This window comes from Argentina silus, assembly GCF_951799395.1.
Source record: "Argentina silus genome assembly, chromosome: 17".
NCBI classification, from domain to species: domain Eukaryota; kingdom Metazoa; phylum Chordata; class Actinopteri; order Argentiniformes; family Argentinidae; genus Argentina; species Argentina silus.
The window spans coordinates 10755401-10773683 of NC_139671.1; the positions used below are offsets into that span (position 1 = coordinate 10755401).

Below are 18283 nucleotides of genomic sequence, written 5' to 3' on the forward strand. Positions count from 1 at the left end.
AATTCTAAATATAGGTCTACTGCAACATAACCTCATCTGCACCATGGTGGACCATGCAATAGTGTAGAGGGCGTTCCAATTCAAATTGGTGGCCAAATTAGTGTAACCAAGGCATTGAAATGTTTGATGAATTCATGATCACTGCATAGGAGCCTAGTATGCCTAATTGTGGCTATAGTTGGGGATGTTACAATGGGAGAGTTATCGTCTAGTGGTGTGGAGTACGTCTATCTTTGTGCCCTGGTATAACCTTTTTAGTACACTTTCTAGCATACTTTTTTTATTAGCACGAGTGGAACTGTGTAGGAAGGCCAGATCAGTGGACCAATCACAACATAGGGATGTAGCCGCAATCCAATCATGCATGAGACAAAAAGGTCTCGCAGAAAGTAAATACCCTGTTAGCCAATCAATCGTAGAGCCGCGTGTTTTTTTCCTGCATCTCCAAAGCACACTTCCATACAATTTAGTAGTCATAATGAGTATGAGTGGCAACGTCCTATGCTTGAAATACCTTGATTGCATTCTGCATTCACTGTAAAATGCAATCTGGGATATGAAATATCAAGTATACTTATGCAGTATGCATTGCAAGATGAGTACCCGATTCCCAACATACATGTTATTAAAAAATGTCTTTCGTAGACGTGACTGCAATATTATAGATTTTCTAATTTAAAAAAATGTATCGTTGTTGATATGATGCAGACAAATTCACGGACAATCGCAAAATATTAAAATCGGAGGGTTTGACTGAGGTTATTTAAACCAATGAAAAGGTGGACTTCCTTGTAAACGGCCAATGAGAAACGTCGGAAAATGGTGGTTCTACCATCACCGTTTGGGACTCCATCATCATGACTCCTCTGACCCGTGTTGTTGGGAATGCGGCAGTGTGTCTGTAGCTACCTAGCTAACCAGTAGAGGCAGAGGACAGTGGAGGGTCTGCCGGGGAGGAATGGTGTTGATTAGGGTTACCGAACAGTGTTGTGATCATATTACAGAGAAGGGGAAACCTTGTCCCTGGTGGAGAAGGCACATTGGAAGCGCCCAGAAAGACTGCCACACTTTATACTTCTCTGGCAATCTTCTTTGCAAGCCAAGCCGAAGACGTGCAAGTTGAATTTGTTGCAATATCTTGCTTTACGGAATAATTGCCCTTTTTCAGAATGGATATGCTAGCACCCGGACACGGCGAGAGAGTGGAAAGAAAGTGGTTTCTATTTCCCCTAGTCGCTAACGTCCGCTATGGCCGTATCCTCCTTACTTAAACCGTTGGCACGTATTGTGCTTGTGGAATCTCAATATTTTCTTGTTTACGAAGGAACTGTTTGCAACTAGTTTGACATCTCTAGCTACATTTCGGAGAGAGTGAACTATGTCAATACATTGACTGAATCACGGGGTACCACCATTAGCTACAGTATGTTCTCAACAGCTGCAGCTCGGATTACTCACCATAGAAGATACTAGTCAGCCAGATAGCTGTAAATTATGGGGCAATTCCAGGCGCCCCCTCGCTAAAAAATAATAATAATACAGACTCATAGTTATTCGTATCTAATAACAGTATTGTGTGTGTCCAGTTTTTACATTGTGACAAAACATCTCCCTCTCCTGGTCCTGAATGTTGCCCCAGTTTGTATCCCACACGCGCGAATAGCTTGTCCAGCAGCACGACAGTCATGTTTGCTGTCCGCATCGTTACCGCAGACTATTACATTGCAAATCCCCTGAGAGACTTGGACGTCTGCTATTCTGAATTCAGAGAGTGTGATGTGAAGAAAGTGCCAGTGGTTCGGATTTTCGGTGCAACACCAGCAGGTATGTTCATCTGATTTTCAATGGTCATCCTCTTTGCTGCTTGGTACAGCCACGCGGTGTGCGGTTGTAACACACAAGATATACACATGTTGCCACAACATTGCAAAGACAAACCAACACAATGTAGTGGCTACATGAATTGAATCGAACCAACCCAACCCTGCTCTGTGAACGATATGTAGTGATGTGAAACATTGCAACGAACCATATCACACAACACTGCCGCCTTTTGAAGCATCTCACATGGTTGCTTTGTTTTCAGTCTCGTGCTCCTTTCCAGGGCGGTGGACAGACCTCCATATCTACTGTAGATGGATCAACATTCCGCATTGAATCCAGCTCTACAGCATCCACATAGGTTATGCATCTATGTGTACAGTCTCCTCTCTTCCCTATTGTGTATCTAGCTACAGGTGGAATGGTGAGACATCAGCATTGGAAGCACAACATGACAAAAAAAAGAATGCTGCATATTCTGGATATTTACAGGCTTGTGTAGGACTGTGACCAGGGATAATCTGTGATTGTAGGTCAGGGTGTCAATCTAATTCTGTTTCTTCCTAGCCCACACTTGCATGGGATCACATTGTTAGTATGGATGCAGTACGCTCTGACAGGTTGCCAAGTAAAATGTACCGACTTGCAGGCAATGTCACTGACCAGTTTCAGTGCATACATGTAGCAAGTATGTAACAAGTGGCAGTAATGCCATGGTCATGGCTACCGTAGACTGACGTTGCCACAGGCTCCTTTGTCAGTGAAATGTTTTTGTTTTTTTACATCATCTATTGTATAATATCTTACCTCCAGGAGAAGACAATCCTTAGGAATGGATATATAAGCTACTGTATGCAAACACAGCCTGTACAAGTAGTTTTGTATTCTGATGTAATGTCCAAAGTTCGCTCTGGGCTTTTTGCTACCTTGAATTTTTTTTTTCAGCCCATTGTACCAGACAGACATCTGTTTTATCTTTATGGTGGGATTTTTAGCAGTGTGCATTGTCTTACTGGAACTTTCTGCTGCTCCACTCCAGTTGATGCATTGTGGGGAGGTTTCGGCGGTGTTGGCTCTGTCGTCCCAACTGAAATTGCATCACCATTTGGAATACATTGACGTAAAGCAATCCTACTTTATTTCTCCATTTTCAATCTCTTTGCTGAAATGTAGCTTGCTCAGAAATGGGCCACACCCCCACAAAGGAACCTACACTTCAGTTTGGTATCCAAGAGTAAAGATTGAGGAAAATAGCCTATTAGGCCTAGTTAGCATGCCTCCTAACTTTACTTTCTTAACCCCAATAACATTTCAAACATGGGCCTGAACTTATAGCCTGTGTGAAATAGGCCTACTATCTCTAATGCTACCTAAACAATGATAGAATGGAAGACTTGCGAGAGCGTCTTAGTTTGTGTTGTTTCTTGTGTTTATATTATGTGTGTGTTTGTGTATGACATGTGCCTGGGGTTGCTCTAACCCCTCCCTGTCCTCCTCTGACCCGAGTTATGCACAGACATGCCAGCCTTGCCTCTGTCATTCGACACCACACTTCCTGTTTTCACTGTCTGTCCTCATTGGCCAGCCCCTGTGGCCCAGCCCTTTGACAGCATGGAGTTGCAGTGTTTTGCTAGTGCAGGCAGGGTTGCATAGCACATGCTCTGTTTGAGGTTTCTTCTTTGGCATTAGACAGCAGAGTAGGCTTTATCCAGAAGATGTTTTTATCTATGAACAATCAGCCAGGAATGCACTCACTCAGAACTCTAAAGACATGCACTGTGTTGTGTGTCCAGTTCAGTTTTTCAGTATGTTGCTCTATGCTCCATCTTTGTGCTTTTAGGCCAAATCAGTGCTTTGATTAAATGTAGTTGAATCAGTAATTTCATTGCATATGAAATTAACCAGCTTGATTTGATGTTTCCATGGTAAATACAGAGTCTCAAGCACACAGTCGGGAGTTGCAGTTTGCTGCAGTCTCAGAGGCCTGACAGCATTGATCCTGCTTTGATGTTGACAAGCTAGGCTAGATCCACTAGCAGGCATTCCTCTGCCTGGGCCTGAGAGGCACACTGTTTTTGTTTTGAGTATGTGCGTGCGTGCACTCACATGCACGTGTGTGTGTGTGTGTGTGTGTGTAGGGGAAGGGAAACCTGCATGACCAATTGACCTGAATGAGGGGTCAAGCAGCGAAGCGCAGAAAGGGCTAAAACAGGGGGCCTCTCCCCTGGCCCCTGCCCCCCCCCCCCCCTCCTTTACTGCTCACCAGGGGAACTCTAATGCCATCTAAAGGAATTCCTCCCGGATCCATTAACAGGATAATGGGGGGATTCAAAGACTGGGCAGCTCATTAGTCAGAAGGTCATTGTCTTCCGGATTGTTTTCCTCCACTTTATATTTATTGGATTGTTTAGCATTCTCAGGATGTAGCCTTGGCCGGTGTTATTGCTTGAACCTTTCTACGCTATTTATTTTGTATGTTTTGGATTTTTTTTTTTGTCTTGTGTGATTAATCCTCTCATGGCTTGTCTGTTTTGGTGCCATAAATAGCTGCCGGAGAGGAATGTCCTGTATGGCCTGTGAGAGAGTAGTTTGCGTTCAATGCAGAGAGCAGCGTGAACTCTGCTCCCTGATAATCCTCAGCCTGTGATGTTATTGTGAAGAAACTGGGGCCCAGCTTCTCTGCAGCTCTTTAAAAGCCAGTCAGAAGGAGGGGGTTCACACACACACAGACACACACAGCCCTCTCTGCCTCCTCAGGTCTCATGAACCATTACCGAAGGCCTGTCCTTTGTTTACCATCCATGCCTTTTCTCTGGGCTGTCACCTCTTTCAGGTGGTCCAGTCAGTGGGCCCTCTCCCTCTGTGATGTATGGGAGATGGGAATGGCACCCAGCGAGTCTTTCTACGGGGGTGAAGAAGCTTCTCCTTGCCGTGCCACGTCTCCCCCCTCCATCAAGCAATGGAATTTCTAGTGTACCATCAGTTTTCAAAGGGATCCCGAAACATAATGCACTGCAGCATTGAGAGATTAGAAATTCAAAATATCCCTCTTTCACTGTTCACTCAGGGGTATCTATCAAATGTAAATCAGGGTGGTGTTTTTGTCTATTTGAATGCCTTGGGACCACAGGTGGCCTTTCTGGAGGATTAAAGTATATAAAAGCTGAACTGTGTGAGGTGAGATGCCATTAGCCTCCAATATGTGCACTGTAGGCCTTAGACTACCTTACCCTGTAGTTGAACTTTTGGACCACTTGTTTAGCCTCTAACCTGAACTTGATGTCTCTAGCGAACCTCTAGCTGAATTGTGTGAGGTGTGCCTTTGTCCTGTCTGAGGGCAAGGAGTGGTTTTGCTGAGCTGTCTCTCTCTCTTTCTCTCCCTGTCTCCCTCTTTCTCGCCTCTCTGTATAGTACACAGATGCCCTTGCTGCAGCACTCCAGTTCAGGTGATTGATGGCTTTAATAGCTCCCTTCGGTTCCACAGTATGTATTTGAACGCATCGCTGTTCGAGGGCGGGAATCTGGTGTTGCGACACCCTTTTGTCCTCATCCTATTGTGTCGCCCATGTTATTAGGTGACACTAGGGTCCCCGTACTGTACCTACGGTACCCACCTAGCCCTCGGGCAAGTCTTCTCCCTCCGCTGAAAACCATCACTACCCTCGCCGCCTATTGACCTTCAGATTAGAGGGGAAATTATACCACACTGTAACTTTGTGGTTTGGGTTCTTGTATTTGGTAAAAAGGGGAAATATCTGCAGTGTCTGAGACACAGCCAAGGCCACTGTGATACTGTAAGCCGCTAACAATAAAAGGGGCCGAATTGCGGGCCGTATATCTGTGTGGATGGCAGATTCATTAGCGCAGGGAAATTGAATGTGACGACACGGTCACAGCCTGCTCTCTGGCGCAAGCATTGAGGGCTGGGCTGCTGAACCTGAGCCAACAGTGCAGGCTGTATGTTGTAGCCTAATGTATGCAGTAGCTAACTTCCTATAGACAGTGCTGTCTTCTTTTATTCGGGTCCTGTTATCCAAAAGGGATGTTTTCCGTGGGGCCATGTCAAGGTCACTCTGCCAGAGGGAAGGATCCCCCTGCCAACCTGACCCCCCATGACCCTGATGACCCTGTCCCCATGGCCCTCTTGGTCCTAATAGGACCCTACTGATCCCTGACCTGTCTTGTTTCATGTGTGTGTATAGCATATGTCGAAGGAAGCTTTGGAACGACCACCAGGAACTCGTGCATGTGCACGAGCGTGCATGTTGAGCAGTGCACTCCAAACATCGAGGTCCTCTCATGTCATGCAAATGCTTGCTCCATCCTGAGGCTACTGTAAAAGCCTTCTGCAAGCAACGGACAAAAGCAAAGGGAGGTGATATGTGCAGTGAAATTACAACTAATTATGGTGTTCATGCTTTGAAGTGTGTGTGTGTGTGTGTGTGTGTCTCTGTGTCTCACCTCCCTGACTGGAGCACCTACTGGATGGCTAATTGTCTTGAGTCTGAAGTCCTTTTCTGTACTGTTTGATTTGGTGCTGCCGGTCCTTGGCCTGATCAATAGCAGTCATGCTGTGTTAATAATACACACGCAGGCTGAGGAGATGGCCGGGCCTGCAGCTTGCTGGTCAATATGTCTGCAGTCTGCTGCCACAAATCAGAGCCAGAGACAGGCTTAGGGAAGGCAACAGACAGTCAGGTCCTGCAGTCTCCTGGCCCATCAGTTGTAGGAGTTTGTCCTTAAATGCCTGCCGTAATCATGTTAGGCCTCGGAGAGCAGTGGGAGAGTATGGCACGCAGGTGATGGATGGCATATTCATTAGCGCAGGGAAATGAAATGTGACGACACGGTCGCTGCCTTCCTCTCTGGCGCAAGGATGGTAGGGGCTCGGCTGCTGAACCTGAGACAGCAATGCAGGCTCTATGTATACTGTGGGACCATGTCAAGGTCACCCGACCCCCGTGACCCTGTCCCCATGGCCCTCTTGGTCCTAATAGGACCCTACTGATCCCTGACCTCTGAACCTTATGTCTAGTTCCATGTGTGTACACAACCCTTGGCCCATCAGTTGTAGGAGTTTGTCCTTAAATGCCTGCCGTAATCATGTTAGGCCTTAGGCCTAGTAGGGCACGCAGCCCTATCAGAGGAGGGTTGTTGTTGTTTTCAGGCAGCTTGTAGCCTCTCACCAATGCTGCCAGCGAGGTAATGCGATTAGGCAAGTCCTTTAGCAAGCTGGACCTTTCATTGGTCGCTTGTGTTCGCTTAGCAGGAAGTGCTTCCTTTTTGATGTGCTGAATGAGAGACCCACTGTGTTCTCGCTTGATGTGGTGGAGTACTCTGAAGTGGCCTGCTTGCCAAGGGTTGTGTTGTGTTTGTGAATGGATGTAGTAGCCTTGAATGCAGGGACTCCCCATACAGCAGCTATCACCTGTGTGGTCCCCCTGGTCTAGTGAGACTCCATGTTTGCACATGGAGGAAGGTCACTTTGGGTTGCTGCTGAGTGTTCAACCCTTCCTCTCTCCTCCTGGTCCTTTGTCCCTACAGGAGGTGAGGACCTGCTCTGGCCATTGAAGCTGTGTTGGGACTTTCCCCCCTCTCTGTTCCCAAAGCAACTCTCACTGTTGTTGGGGAACTCTGCACTGTTTCAGGCAGATTAAGGCCTCATTTAAGAGAATGAAGGAATTTGGCAGAGAGAGTGCCTGAATTGGAACAAGAGAATGCTTTGAACCTGCCATGCTGTGCCATTCAATCTGGATATTAATGAAAGACACACACACACACACACACACACACACACTACACAAATGGATTACGTTTTCATCAGTAAGCTTTAGGTATCTGTCAATGGGGACAGAAGTACTGCTTTCTTTCCTAAACTGAAGCTATGGACAGAGAAGTACTATTTTTTCTAAACTGAAGCTATGGACAGGGAAGCCCTGCATCCTTTTTGAACTGTTCTTTATATAAGGCCCCTCCATGTAAGGACTTGCATCTCAATCCGCTGTGAGGACCAAATGGAATGTCTTGAGATCAATGTTTTAACTCCACAGCACTGTACACAGTCTGTATGAAAGCAGGCTTATTAAAGGGGGAGGGGGAATTCTGGGAGGCTGACTCTAAAAATAGCACAGCTCGCTTGTTTTTTAAATGCAACCGAGCTTGCTTCTGTCTGTGCTGTAGGAGCACAATCAGGAGGCCTACATTAAGCGGGCACTGACTGGCCAGAACACCATCTTTTGCTGTCCCCTTTTTTTTTTCTGTCCTTATTTCCTACACAGCAATATCTCAGCTGCAGTTTTGTGTGACTGTCTGTCTGTCTGTGTGTGTGGGAGGGAGGGAGAGAGGGAGAGAAAAAGCACGTGTGTCTCACACTCGTCTAATGCACCAATCGCGCCATCCCTAAGCCTTGTGATGTGTAGCAGAGAGACATGCCATGAATATCAAATTTCGACTGGCTGAAAAGGGGACTGGCAGACCTGTTAAGGGAAAATCTCCTGTTGTCTGGCAGTGGCAGGCAGCTTTTCTCTTGATTTGCTTTTGGGGCGCTGGCAGACGCCGTTTTCCTGGAGTGTAAAACAACAGCGCTGGCGTGGAAATGAGCCTCTGCCCAGCTCTAGCCTCAGATTGGATCTTGATGGCTGTCGTATCAGTGTGTGTGTGTGTGTGTGTGTGTGTGTCTCTGTGTGTCTCTCTCTCTCGGCTCAATATGAGAAAGCTGCCCAACACACAGTCTAGCAGAAGAATAGAAACACAACAGGTTTACTTGATAATGTAACATAATATAGCTCATAGCTCATTCAGACGCTGTTGATCTCCCTTTGTTCTGCTGTGAAATAAGCGTATGTATTGATGATTCGTATCTACGCTCACTACTGAGTAAATGTACATTTCCAAACTGACTCTGTCGTCAATATAGCATGTGACTGGATTCTGCTACAGCTAGATGGTTGTTACAGAAAGTGTGTGTGCGTGTGTGTGTGCATGTGCGTGTGCGAGCTGTGTCTCTCTCTCTCTCTCTCTCTCTCTGTCTGTCTGACTGGCTAGTCTACACACACTGCTGTCGAACTGGGAGTAGAGACACTGAGTATTCCCCACCCGCTGGTCACAGTCTGCGGTTCCCCCCCACCCCCCTCTCTTTCTTCCTCTCTTTCTTTTCCCTCTTGCACTTGCTCACTCCTCTCTCTCTCTCTCTCTGCTCACTCCCTCTCGCCCCACTCCCCCTCTCCTTGTGCTCCTTTGTTCTCTTCCACCTCCAGTATACTTCAGACCTGACCTGTCTCTGCAGGTGTCATGTCACATTGTGTTCCCGTGTTCTGCTGGGGAGCATAATGCGACTGGGTCAGTGATGCGTGTGTGACTACAGCTGCCCTGGCCTTTGCCCTGACCTTGTCGACCCCCCCCCCCCCCCCTTCATTCCCTAGCCCCCCGCCACCACCACCCTCATATCACCTAGACCGACAGTCACATACCTGAACTCCAACACAGTGGCAAACATTAGCGATTCAAAGCTCAGGGAGAAGTTTGCACTGGCTAACCTGACTTGACAGGTCCACTTCGGTCCAGGTGGCCCTTTTTTGTGTCACCCCTGTCTCGGTGTTGACATGACGAGGCCTAAACATCACCTTAGAGGCCACCCGCCCCTTGTGTGTGTGTGTGTGTGTGTGTGTGTGTATGCGTGTGTCTCTCTCTCTGTGTGTGCCGTCCTCTCTCCCCGTGGTGAAAGCTATTCACTGTACGTGAGTGGGAGAGCTCTGTGCTCAGTGCTCAAAGCCTACCGTCATTGTGCTCTTATTAAATTAAAGCCCCCCCCCCCCGCTCCACCTCTCCCTGTCCACTTCCCATCCTCCTCCTCCCTCTATCCCCCCTCCTCCTATTTAGCCTCCTCCACCTCCTGCTGGCGATTTTCTTTTTCTCTTTCCCCCCCTCTCCATTCTCTCCACCTCCTCCTGTTTCTCTCCTCTCCCCTGCTGGAAGGTCCTCCCCTGCCTTCAGGCCAGTTCTGGTTTGTGGTGTGCTGTGCAGAGCTCCTCCGATGCTCCCCATCATTAAGCAGAGTGCTCTGGTCAAACAGACGTGGCTTTGTGTCTGGACTCTGGAGGAGCGATGTTAGAATAAAGCAGCCGAGGTTCACAGGGTTGTTCGTCTCAGCCTGCTAATTACACTCACTCTCCCTCTCTACTGTGCCGAGGGGAGGCAGAGGCGGGCTCCCTGTCTGACCAGGCTGGGGGCGGCGAGAAGCCACTGTGGTATTCCTGCCTTAGCCCACTTACAGTATTTACATAGGTGAGAGGAGCAGACCTCAGAAAACCCAGACGGAAAGGAGAGGGATAACCGCAGAATCTAGAGTCCTACTACAGTCTTAATTAAGCCAGGGCACCGCGGTGCTGTGGACAGGCTTGGGTGGCTGCGGAGGGTCATCACAGTGGCAATACAGCTCGTTTCTTTTCCTGTTTTCTCCCTGTATTTCTTTCTTTCACTTTTGCCTGATGAAGGCTCTGTCTTACTGACTCCACGACTGCTCGCTGTGGTTAAGGATGTGACGCTCGTCACGCAGTCTGTTGTTGGACCTCTTCTCCTCCCCACCTTCTGGCAGTGTTTGTGTCTGGCTCTTTTGTTAGAGACAGACTTTGATTTGTTTTGCATGTTTGTGTCCTTTTGTGGCTCCCACCCTGCGGCGTGAGCACAGCTAGAGCTGGAAGAGCATCGATCGACAGGCTGAGGCTGCCTCTACAGTATTCACGCAGGTCTGACACACACACACACACACACACACACACACACACACACACCTCCTCCTCCCCTACACAAACACTCAGAGACAGACAGACACATGCCAGCCTGATTAATGCTGCTCAGACTGGCTGAATGCGATGCTCAGTATGAGGCCAACGCAGGCCATTGACTTCTTCCCTTGATTAGCATTTTTCTATCACCATATCTGACAGTGGTACAGTGCCACTCTCATGGGCCTTGGTGCTCTCTGCTTCCCAGCCTGTCTTTGCCCCTATGGTGTGAGATCCCTCTCCCTGTGTCCCGTCCCTGTGAACGTCCTGCTGCCCCTTCTGGAGGTCATGGCCGTGGATGACTTTGTCTCTGAGGGCACGGAGGGCCTGTCTGTGCTGTTAATCAGTCGCCGCCGGATCGTTAGCACCGCAGCTCCGTCATATGATAAATGAACCGGAGCCTGTCATCTCTACTAATAGCCCACCCAGGAGAGATGGATGAGAGGGAGCAAAGCCAAAGAGCAGAGCCCAGCCCAGCACAGCCCAGCCCAGCCCAGCCCAGCCACCCACACCTTCTGCTGGGATTCATTCTCACCACGTACACCCCATGATGGCTGGGCCGGACAGTGGGATGAGCTGAAGTCAAGTGATATACTCCTCATATTGAAATACAGTACACACAGGAAAATGATGTGTTTCTGTGATTTTCTTTTCTTTGGGGGGCGGGGGGGGGGGTTGTTTGGTGTATGAGCGGTTGGCGTGGAACATGTCAAAGAGGCCTGTTCTGAAGCCTGTTTGACTGGCCATCTGCTGTGTCTCCTGCCTGCTCAGATGTCTGAAACCAGTACAGTGGTCTGTTTCTCCCTCGCCAGAGAAGTGCCAGGGACGTCTTTAGTACTCGGCAGGAGGCCACTTTGTCCAGTTTTTTTCATTTGGACTTTGAGGCGGTTTTTTTCTGTCACAGCATGGGGGAGGTAGGCTTGCTCTAAGGAAGGGCTGTCTGGGAGGGATGTACTATGTCCCTCGCAGAGTTTGGAATCGATAGGCAGTGATGTCAGTCCTCTGGCCTGTTCCTCTACTCTTGTGCTCAGGCGCCCAGCCAGGAAAGGCTTTTCTGTGGAGAAGGAGAGGGAGAGAAGCCACCCAGCCCAGCGAAACATAACAACAGTCACGGGGAGGAGGACTCCTGGCTCCAGGTTTGGCTGCGATCACCATGTCTCCCACAATGTGACATCACCACAGCCAGGGAGGCCCTCTCTATGACACAATGGAACCTGTGACACACTGGGTGGAAAAGGGAAGGGAAGGCATGTCAGGGCAAATCAGCCTCGCGTGATACTTTATATGGAGGCACTTTCTCTCTCTGCTCTCTCTCTCTCTCTCTCTCTCTCTCTCTCTCTCTCTCTCTCTCTCTCTCTCTCTCTCTCTCTCTCTCTCTCTCTCTCTCTCTGTGTGTGTGTGTGTGTGTGTGTGTGTGTGTGTGTGAGATCTGTAGAAGTGGCCAGGGGGGCGACTAGGCAGCTGTAGCGTACTGTGCCAGAGAGCTCTCTTCTGCCACCCATAAAGTAGCAGGCCAGGCCTTCCTCCTCATGCCTTTTTGTTTTGCAGAAAATAAACAATTTGCATAAGTACTTTGAAGGATGGGTGATTGAAGAGATGGCGTGTGCATAATTCCAGCTCAAGATGTGCAGTATAGTGCTGTGTGATATGTGGGGGGGGGTGTATTTGCACAGTGGGTGGTAAATGAGCATCAGCCCATACAGCACAATATCCATACTGCTGAGGCAGGGTACAGCGTAGATGGAGGGGGTACAGTGGTGGATGGGTGGGGCACAGGGGGGAGATTGAGATGTAAATAGATAAACACAAGCCCCCCCCGCCTCATGCCCCTGTGTCCTCTCCCTCTACACAGCTCATCAGCAGACTCCACACAGACCAGGCCAAAAATAGCAGCTCCCCGCCTCAGCGTCTGTGCCCCCATCTCCTCCCTTCCTCTCTGTCTATACACACACACACACACACACGGTGAGACCAGCTTCACCATAACCTGGCAAACTCACTGTTTACTATCCCCTGTCACTCCATGGACTCACCACCACCAGCTGCAGCACTAAATAAATTGGAGGCCTGGCAGCGTGGTCTCACCCTCAGCGTGGTCTCACCCCCAGCCTGGTCTCACCCCTCAGCGTGGTCTCACCCCTCAGCGTGGTCTCACCCCCACCGTAGTCTCACACTCAGACTGGCTTTAAGAAGGGTTCGTGAGACCAAGAGCTCTATATGATCCTGCCTAATTCGTTTATAAAGCAGGAGCATAAATTTCCCCTTGGCTTTTTGTCTGTAGGCTGATCACTCTTGCGTACCCCCTGCCCTCCCCCAGAATGATTTAGGGAGCAGATGATTTGGGTAAATCCATTAGAGAGATGTGATTTAAGAGAGCGTCACTCTTTCCTCCACTCTCTTTCCTCCTCTCATTTCTCCTCTCCTCACTGCAGTCGCTCCTCTCTCTCTCTCTCTCTCCCTCTCTCTCTCTCTCTCTCTCTCTCTCTCTCTCTCTCCCTCGCCCTCTCTCTCTCTCTCTCTCTCTCTCTCCTTCCTCACAGACGAGGGTTTACCTCAGTAGTGGTGCAGCAAGGCGCCTTTGAACCCGCAGAATGGAACCGTCATATGTTTACACACACACACACACACACACACCCTTTCCCACGGGTAATGGTATATGCATGATGAAGAGGCACAGCACATTGAGATTCTGTCAACATTTAACAATTTAGGGACACCTCAGCCAGCCTGAGCCTAGAACTGTCAAACGAGGCGTTGTCTGCCTGCATTTACTGTAATGTGTTTGGAATTACCCTGCGTCTACGAGAGAAATTATAAAAGCGCCCGCCGCCAGCAATTAACTCATTAGAACGATGCCAGCGCATGAATGATGGTGTGAATCTTGCTAAGCAAGCAGAAGCTATATTGATTGGCTCGTCTCTTCATGCTGCAGTGGGCACCCATTCATTTGTTACTGCCGTCTCCCATCTCTTCCCCTTATCATACCGTGGAGAGCTATGGGCCGATGCATCTGTGGGTTAAAGCCTGCCAGTCAGGGCCACCGGTGGGTTGAGCTGCGTCTCTACTGCAGGTGCTCTGGCTGGGACCGGGACTGTGAGGCCGTCTCAAAAGGCGGGTCTGGTGGGTAGTGGATATTATGAGGCCAGGTGCATCCTATCCCCCAGACTGTGAATAGAAGGAGATGGTGTAACGTGCTTTGCCTTCCCTTCTCTATTCCCTTTCTGACTGTGCATCTGCTCTGTCTCTCTCCTTCTGCCTCCTCCTCCTCCTCCTCCTCCTCCAGACCCACTGTGTGTCTCATCTGGTTGGCTCTGTGCCAGTGTGCTCACTCAGGGGCGCGTGTGCGTGCGTCTTCCTTTCTGTCACCTCTTCACCTCTCCCTGTGTGTGCGTGCATGTGTTCCTGTCATCCCTTCGCCCTTTGTGGGTGCGTGCGTGCGTGCATGCGAGCTAGTTACCCCCCCTCATCCTTCTGTGCTGCTTTTGTGTAGGAAGACCTCTCCACTGTTTGCAGACCTGGCAGTGACACAGGCAGGGGAAGGGGAAGCGCTCTCTCCACAGGTGGTGTGGTACTAGAGTTGGGTTTCATTAGCCTCTTGTCCCCCTGCCATCCTCCGTACAGTGGAAGGGATTGAGTTCATGACCAAGTATCATGTCCACGACATGGGGCCAGGCCTGTCTAATGAGCCACTCTCCACTGAGCTTCCCCAACTCATTACTTGTGTTAGCGTGATCTCTTGTTACTGTAGACCTGGTTGATCTTTCACATACAACCCACAGTTCCTCCCTACCCAGGCTTTGTCCATGTTTTTTTTTGCACTACTCCAGTCCAGTGGAGGGAGAAATCGGAAAAGACTGACTCATTGCAATGCATGGAACGGAATGACGATCCGTTTGATCATTCCTTTCCATGCATTACAATGAGCCCCTAGGCCGTAGTAGAGGGGATGTTACTCCTACAGACCCCCCCTGGGGTCTCCAGTTCTCCCACCCTCCCTCCCTCCCCCCCCCCCCAACCTACATTCCACTGTGTGTGCATGTGCCTCAGGGCCCAATTCTACAGAGGAGTTCTGTAGTGTACAGCTCACACATCGTGCACTGTGTGACCCAGGGCTTCCTGCAATCAATCAGGTCTAGTCCAGGGCATGAATGGGTATTCATCAAGATGGAGGGTCTGTCTGAGGCTGAACGGCCAGCTACACACAGACAGAGCCAGCCTGATTTCCATACTGATTGGAGGCCTTCCTCTGCTGCTGCACAGTTAGTAAGTGACTCAGAGATGCTCAGTCTGGCTCGAATGATCCAATGGTCTGTCTGTGTCTGAGGCTCAGCTGCAGACGAGTACGGTAGCAACAGCAGCAACACTGACTGTACAGTTACAGTATGGCGGAGGTGCTGTAGTGCTGAGTCATTCACGGTCATGCTGCTGCAGATCTCTGAGAAGGAAGGAAGGAGGGAGGGAGGGAGGCTGGGTGGAGAAAGGGGGGAAGTAGGGACGGCCTCTATTGGCAGAGTAGATATTCTCCCCATTCCTCCATGTACTGTATGCTCCTTCCTCTTGATAGGGCCCTGCAGCAGTCCCACAGCCCCTCCCCCTGCCCCTCCCACCCCCATTCACAAATAATTGAATCCCCAGTCAGGCAGCTGATGAGTAGCTTGGGATAACTCGGGCAGGAAGAGCAGCTTAAAGGAGGGAGGGAGGGAGGGAGCGAGCAGCAACCAGTCCACCTCAGTCACAACTTCTCTCTCCTCTCTTCCTCCCTCGTTCAGGCTCGGCCAGCTGGGTGGGAAGAATCACTTGTTTATATCTCCCCGCTGTCTGTCAGGGGCTTGTGCTCGCCGGCCCCGTTACCTAGCAACTGCAGCAGCTCACAAACGGCGTTGGCTGTGTGTCTGCGTTAACACGGTGGGCGCATGCATCCCTGAGAGCTCTTCGCCAGAGTGGCGTCCTTTGTGTTGCCTTGTGTGGCTCTGGGTAATGACACACACACACACACACACACAGGAGGCGTCTTACCTCTCCTCTATTTAAAACACACACGCTCTAACAGAGAAATGTACCTCACTGCTCTTTTGTCTACCCCCCTACTTTTTGACCACCCCTGACTGGCTCGCTGCCAGACTGACCTCAGAGTAGGTTGATGTCTATTCCTGCTCGTGCAGTGCTCATCGGCTTGACCGTTTCCCTGTGATGGTGAATGGCATTGGGTTATTTAAGGCCTATTGTCTAGCCCGTGTGTTGAGATGCTGAGACGTTTGCCACAGATATTCCCAGGGGGGGTTATCTGGAGAGCTCCCTGGGTTGGCACACCATCTGCCCTCGCTCTCCTCAGGAGGGCACTAGTTGTGTGGTGTTGAGGGGGATGTCAGACCCCCAGTTGTCTTCCCAGTGTACACTCCATAGCTTCCTGTGTCACCCCCTGCCTGGTTGCCGATGTAGAGATCTTGTTTGTGTTTTACTCTGCAGAAACCCCCCCCCCCTCGAGTCCAGATTCAACATTCAGGCCCTGGGGACTACAGCGTTGCACTGCACAGCAGGCAGGCATGGGATGGGGGACGACAGTGCCAGCGCCCAAAAACCTCCATTACCAACATAGACCCCATCCTCCAGCAAATAGCAATAATGATGATGGTGGGGAGCCTGGCAGTCTCTGGGCATGTTCAGACAGATGGAGCTGATGGGTGGGAGAGGCTCTCTCTCTGGATGCTGTGTTGAAACTCAACACTGCCTCCTTCTGTCTCACTCATCTTGATGTCTGAATGATCCCTTGTCTGTAGTTCTGTGTCGCTCTAGCAACCCTGAGGTTGTGGGATTGATTCCCGCTGGGACCATCTATACAAAAAATGTATGCATTCCCTATACCGCAAATCACTTTGGATTAAAGCATCTTCTAAATGTAATATTTGATTTGATTTAGTCAGTAGATATCATAGTAGTCTGGCTCATGTTAGTCTGATAATAGGACTGGTGGTAGGCCTAAGACAGCCTTATCTTGGGACTGAGATGGCTCAGCCATGAACCTAATGGTCAGTGAGGTCTACTGTAGATTGCTGCTCCCTCAGGGGGTCTTGGCTCCCTGTGTTTGGTACTGATGATGTCAGAGACTGTTCTTTTTATAACACAACAACGATGACCTCACCTCACCATCCATCTGGCCCCACTTTCTATGACAGTCTCCCTCCTCTCTGTGCCCATTTAGTTATTTAGCTAATGGGCTGCTTTATGCTGTGTGGTGTGTGCACTCATGAATCACGGCTTTACAGGCCTTTGTTGTATTCATCAGTCTGTCTCAGTGGGTCCCCAGCATTTGTCTTCCTGTGGTCGGAAAGTGTGTAAAGAGCTGTTTTACTGGACTCCTTCCTCTCGTATGCAGAGAGACCATTCATCTCAATTGTGTGCAGTCTGTGGTTTTAATAGGTTTAGTAAAAGCAGTCATGTCACTGACTGCATCTGAAGCCTGTAAATGTTAGTTCAAAGTGGGAATTATAGTACAGTAGATTGCTTTTTGGTAAATTAATAAGTCTGGCTACTAGAGTTTTCTTGTTTGTCTTTTCACCCCAGTTTCACACTTGCACTTCGTATGGATCGGGTTTTGCACCACATCTTCGTGTCTCTCGCATCAACACAAACCCGTGTCCAAAAACTCCCTCTTAATCAGACTGTGCTTCTCTTTTTCTCTGTGTCTCAGGCCAGAAGACGTGTCTCCACCTCCATGGAATCTTCCCCTACATCTACGTGCCGTACGACGGCTATGGGCAGCAGGCGGAGCGCTACCTGCGCCAGATGGCCTTCAGCATCGACAGAGCCCTCAACGTGTCCATGGGAAACCCCTCCTCCAACACGCAGCATGTCTTTAAAGTGGCACTGGTCTCTGGCATGTAAGTTCTCTCTATTTAAGATACTTCTTTTTGTTGATTTAGAGTAACATGTTCAGAAACTTCTGACAGCATATGTTAGGTTGGGTACATATGTTTGCTGGTTTGATGGTTTCCCAAAAGGTCTGACTGTCCTTTGTCCTCAGGCCTTTTTACGGATACCACGTGAAAGAGAAGCAGTTCATGAAGGTCTTTCTCTACAACCCTCAGATGGTAAAAAGGTGCGTCAATTGGATAGTTTCACTGGCCTGTATGCTGTGGTTTGAGCTGGAGCATGTGCTGGCGTTCATCTTCTCTCTCTTTTGTTGTGTAAAGTGTTCATCTGACTGGCCGTGGTGTGTCTGCACTCTGTTGTACTACAGAGGTGTGTGGGTGTGTCTGTCTGTCTGTCTGTGTGTGTGTGTGTGTGTGTGTGTGTGTGTAGTGTAGTGTAGTGAAGTGTTTATCTGACTGGCCGTGGTGTGCGCATGACTATGACGCCCACTGTTCTGATATTGATCGCTACGCATGTCTGCACTCTGTTGTACTACAGAGGTGTGTGTGTGTGTGTGTGTGTGTGTAGTGAAGTGTTTATCTGACTGCCCGTGGTGTGCACGTGACTGACACCCACTGTTCTGCTATTGATCGCTACGCATGTCTGAACTCTGTTGTACTACAGAGAGGTGTGCGTGTGTCTGCATTTGTCTGTGTGTTGGAGGAGGTGGTAAGAATGGAGAGCTGTGCACAGCGCCTGTTATTTACTTGCTGAAGCCGTCAGTCAGAGCCAAGCCGTGTGAGTGGAAATGTGCTGCTGCTGCACTGATA

The 18283-nt window shown here is 49.4% G+C and overlaps 1 protein-coding gene across 1 annotated transcript in view; it reads left to right on the plus strand.

Annotated features, from left to right (window-relative positions):
* The first annotated feature begins 1335 nt into the window (after nt 1-1335).
* Nucleotides 1336-18283, plus strand: part of rev3l (REV3 like, DNA directed polymerase zeta catalytic subunit) — a 39966-nt gene continuing 23018 nt past the window's right edge. The window contains exons 1-3 of the mRNA XM_083689005.1: nt 1336-1824; nt 17293-17482; nt 17626-17700. Of these exons, the coding sequence (XP_083545131.1) occupies nt 1686-1824; nt 17293-17482; nt 17626-17700 (404 nt within the window). The 5' untranslated portion in view covers nt 1336-1685. The remainder of the gene's footprint in view (nt 1825-17292; nt 17483-17625; nt 17701-18283) is intronic.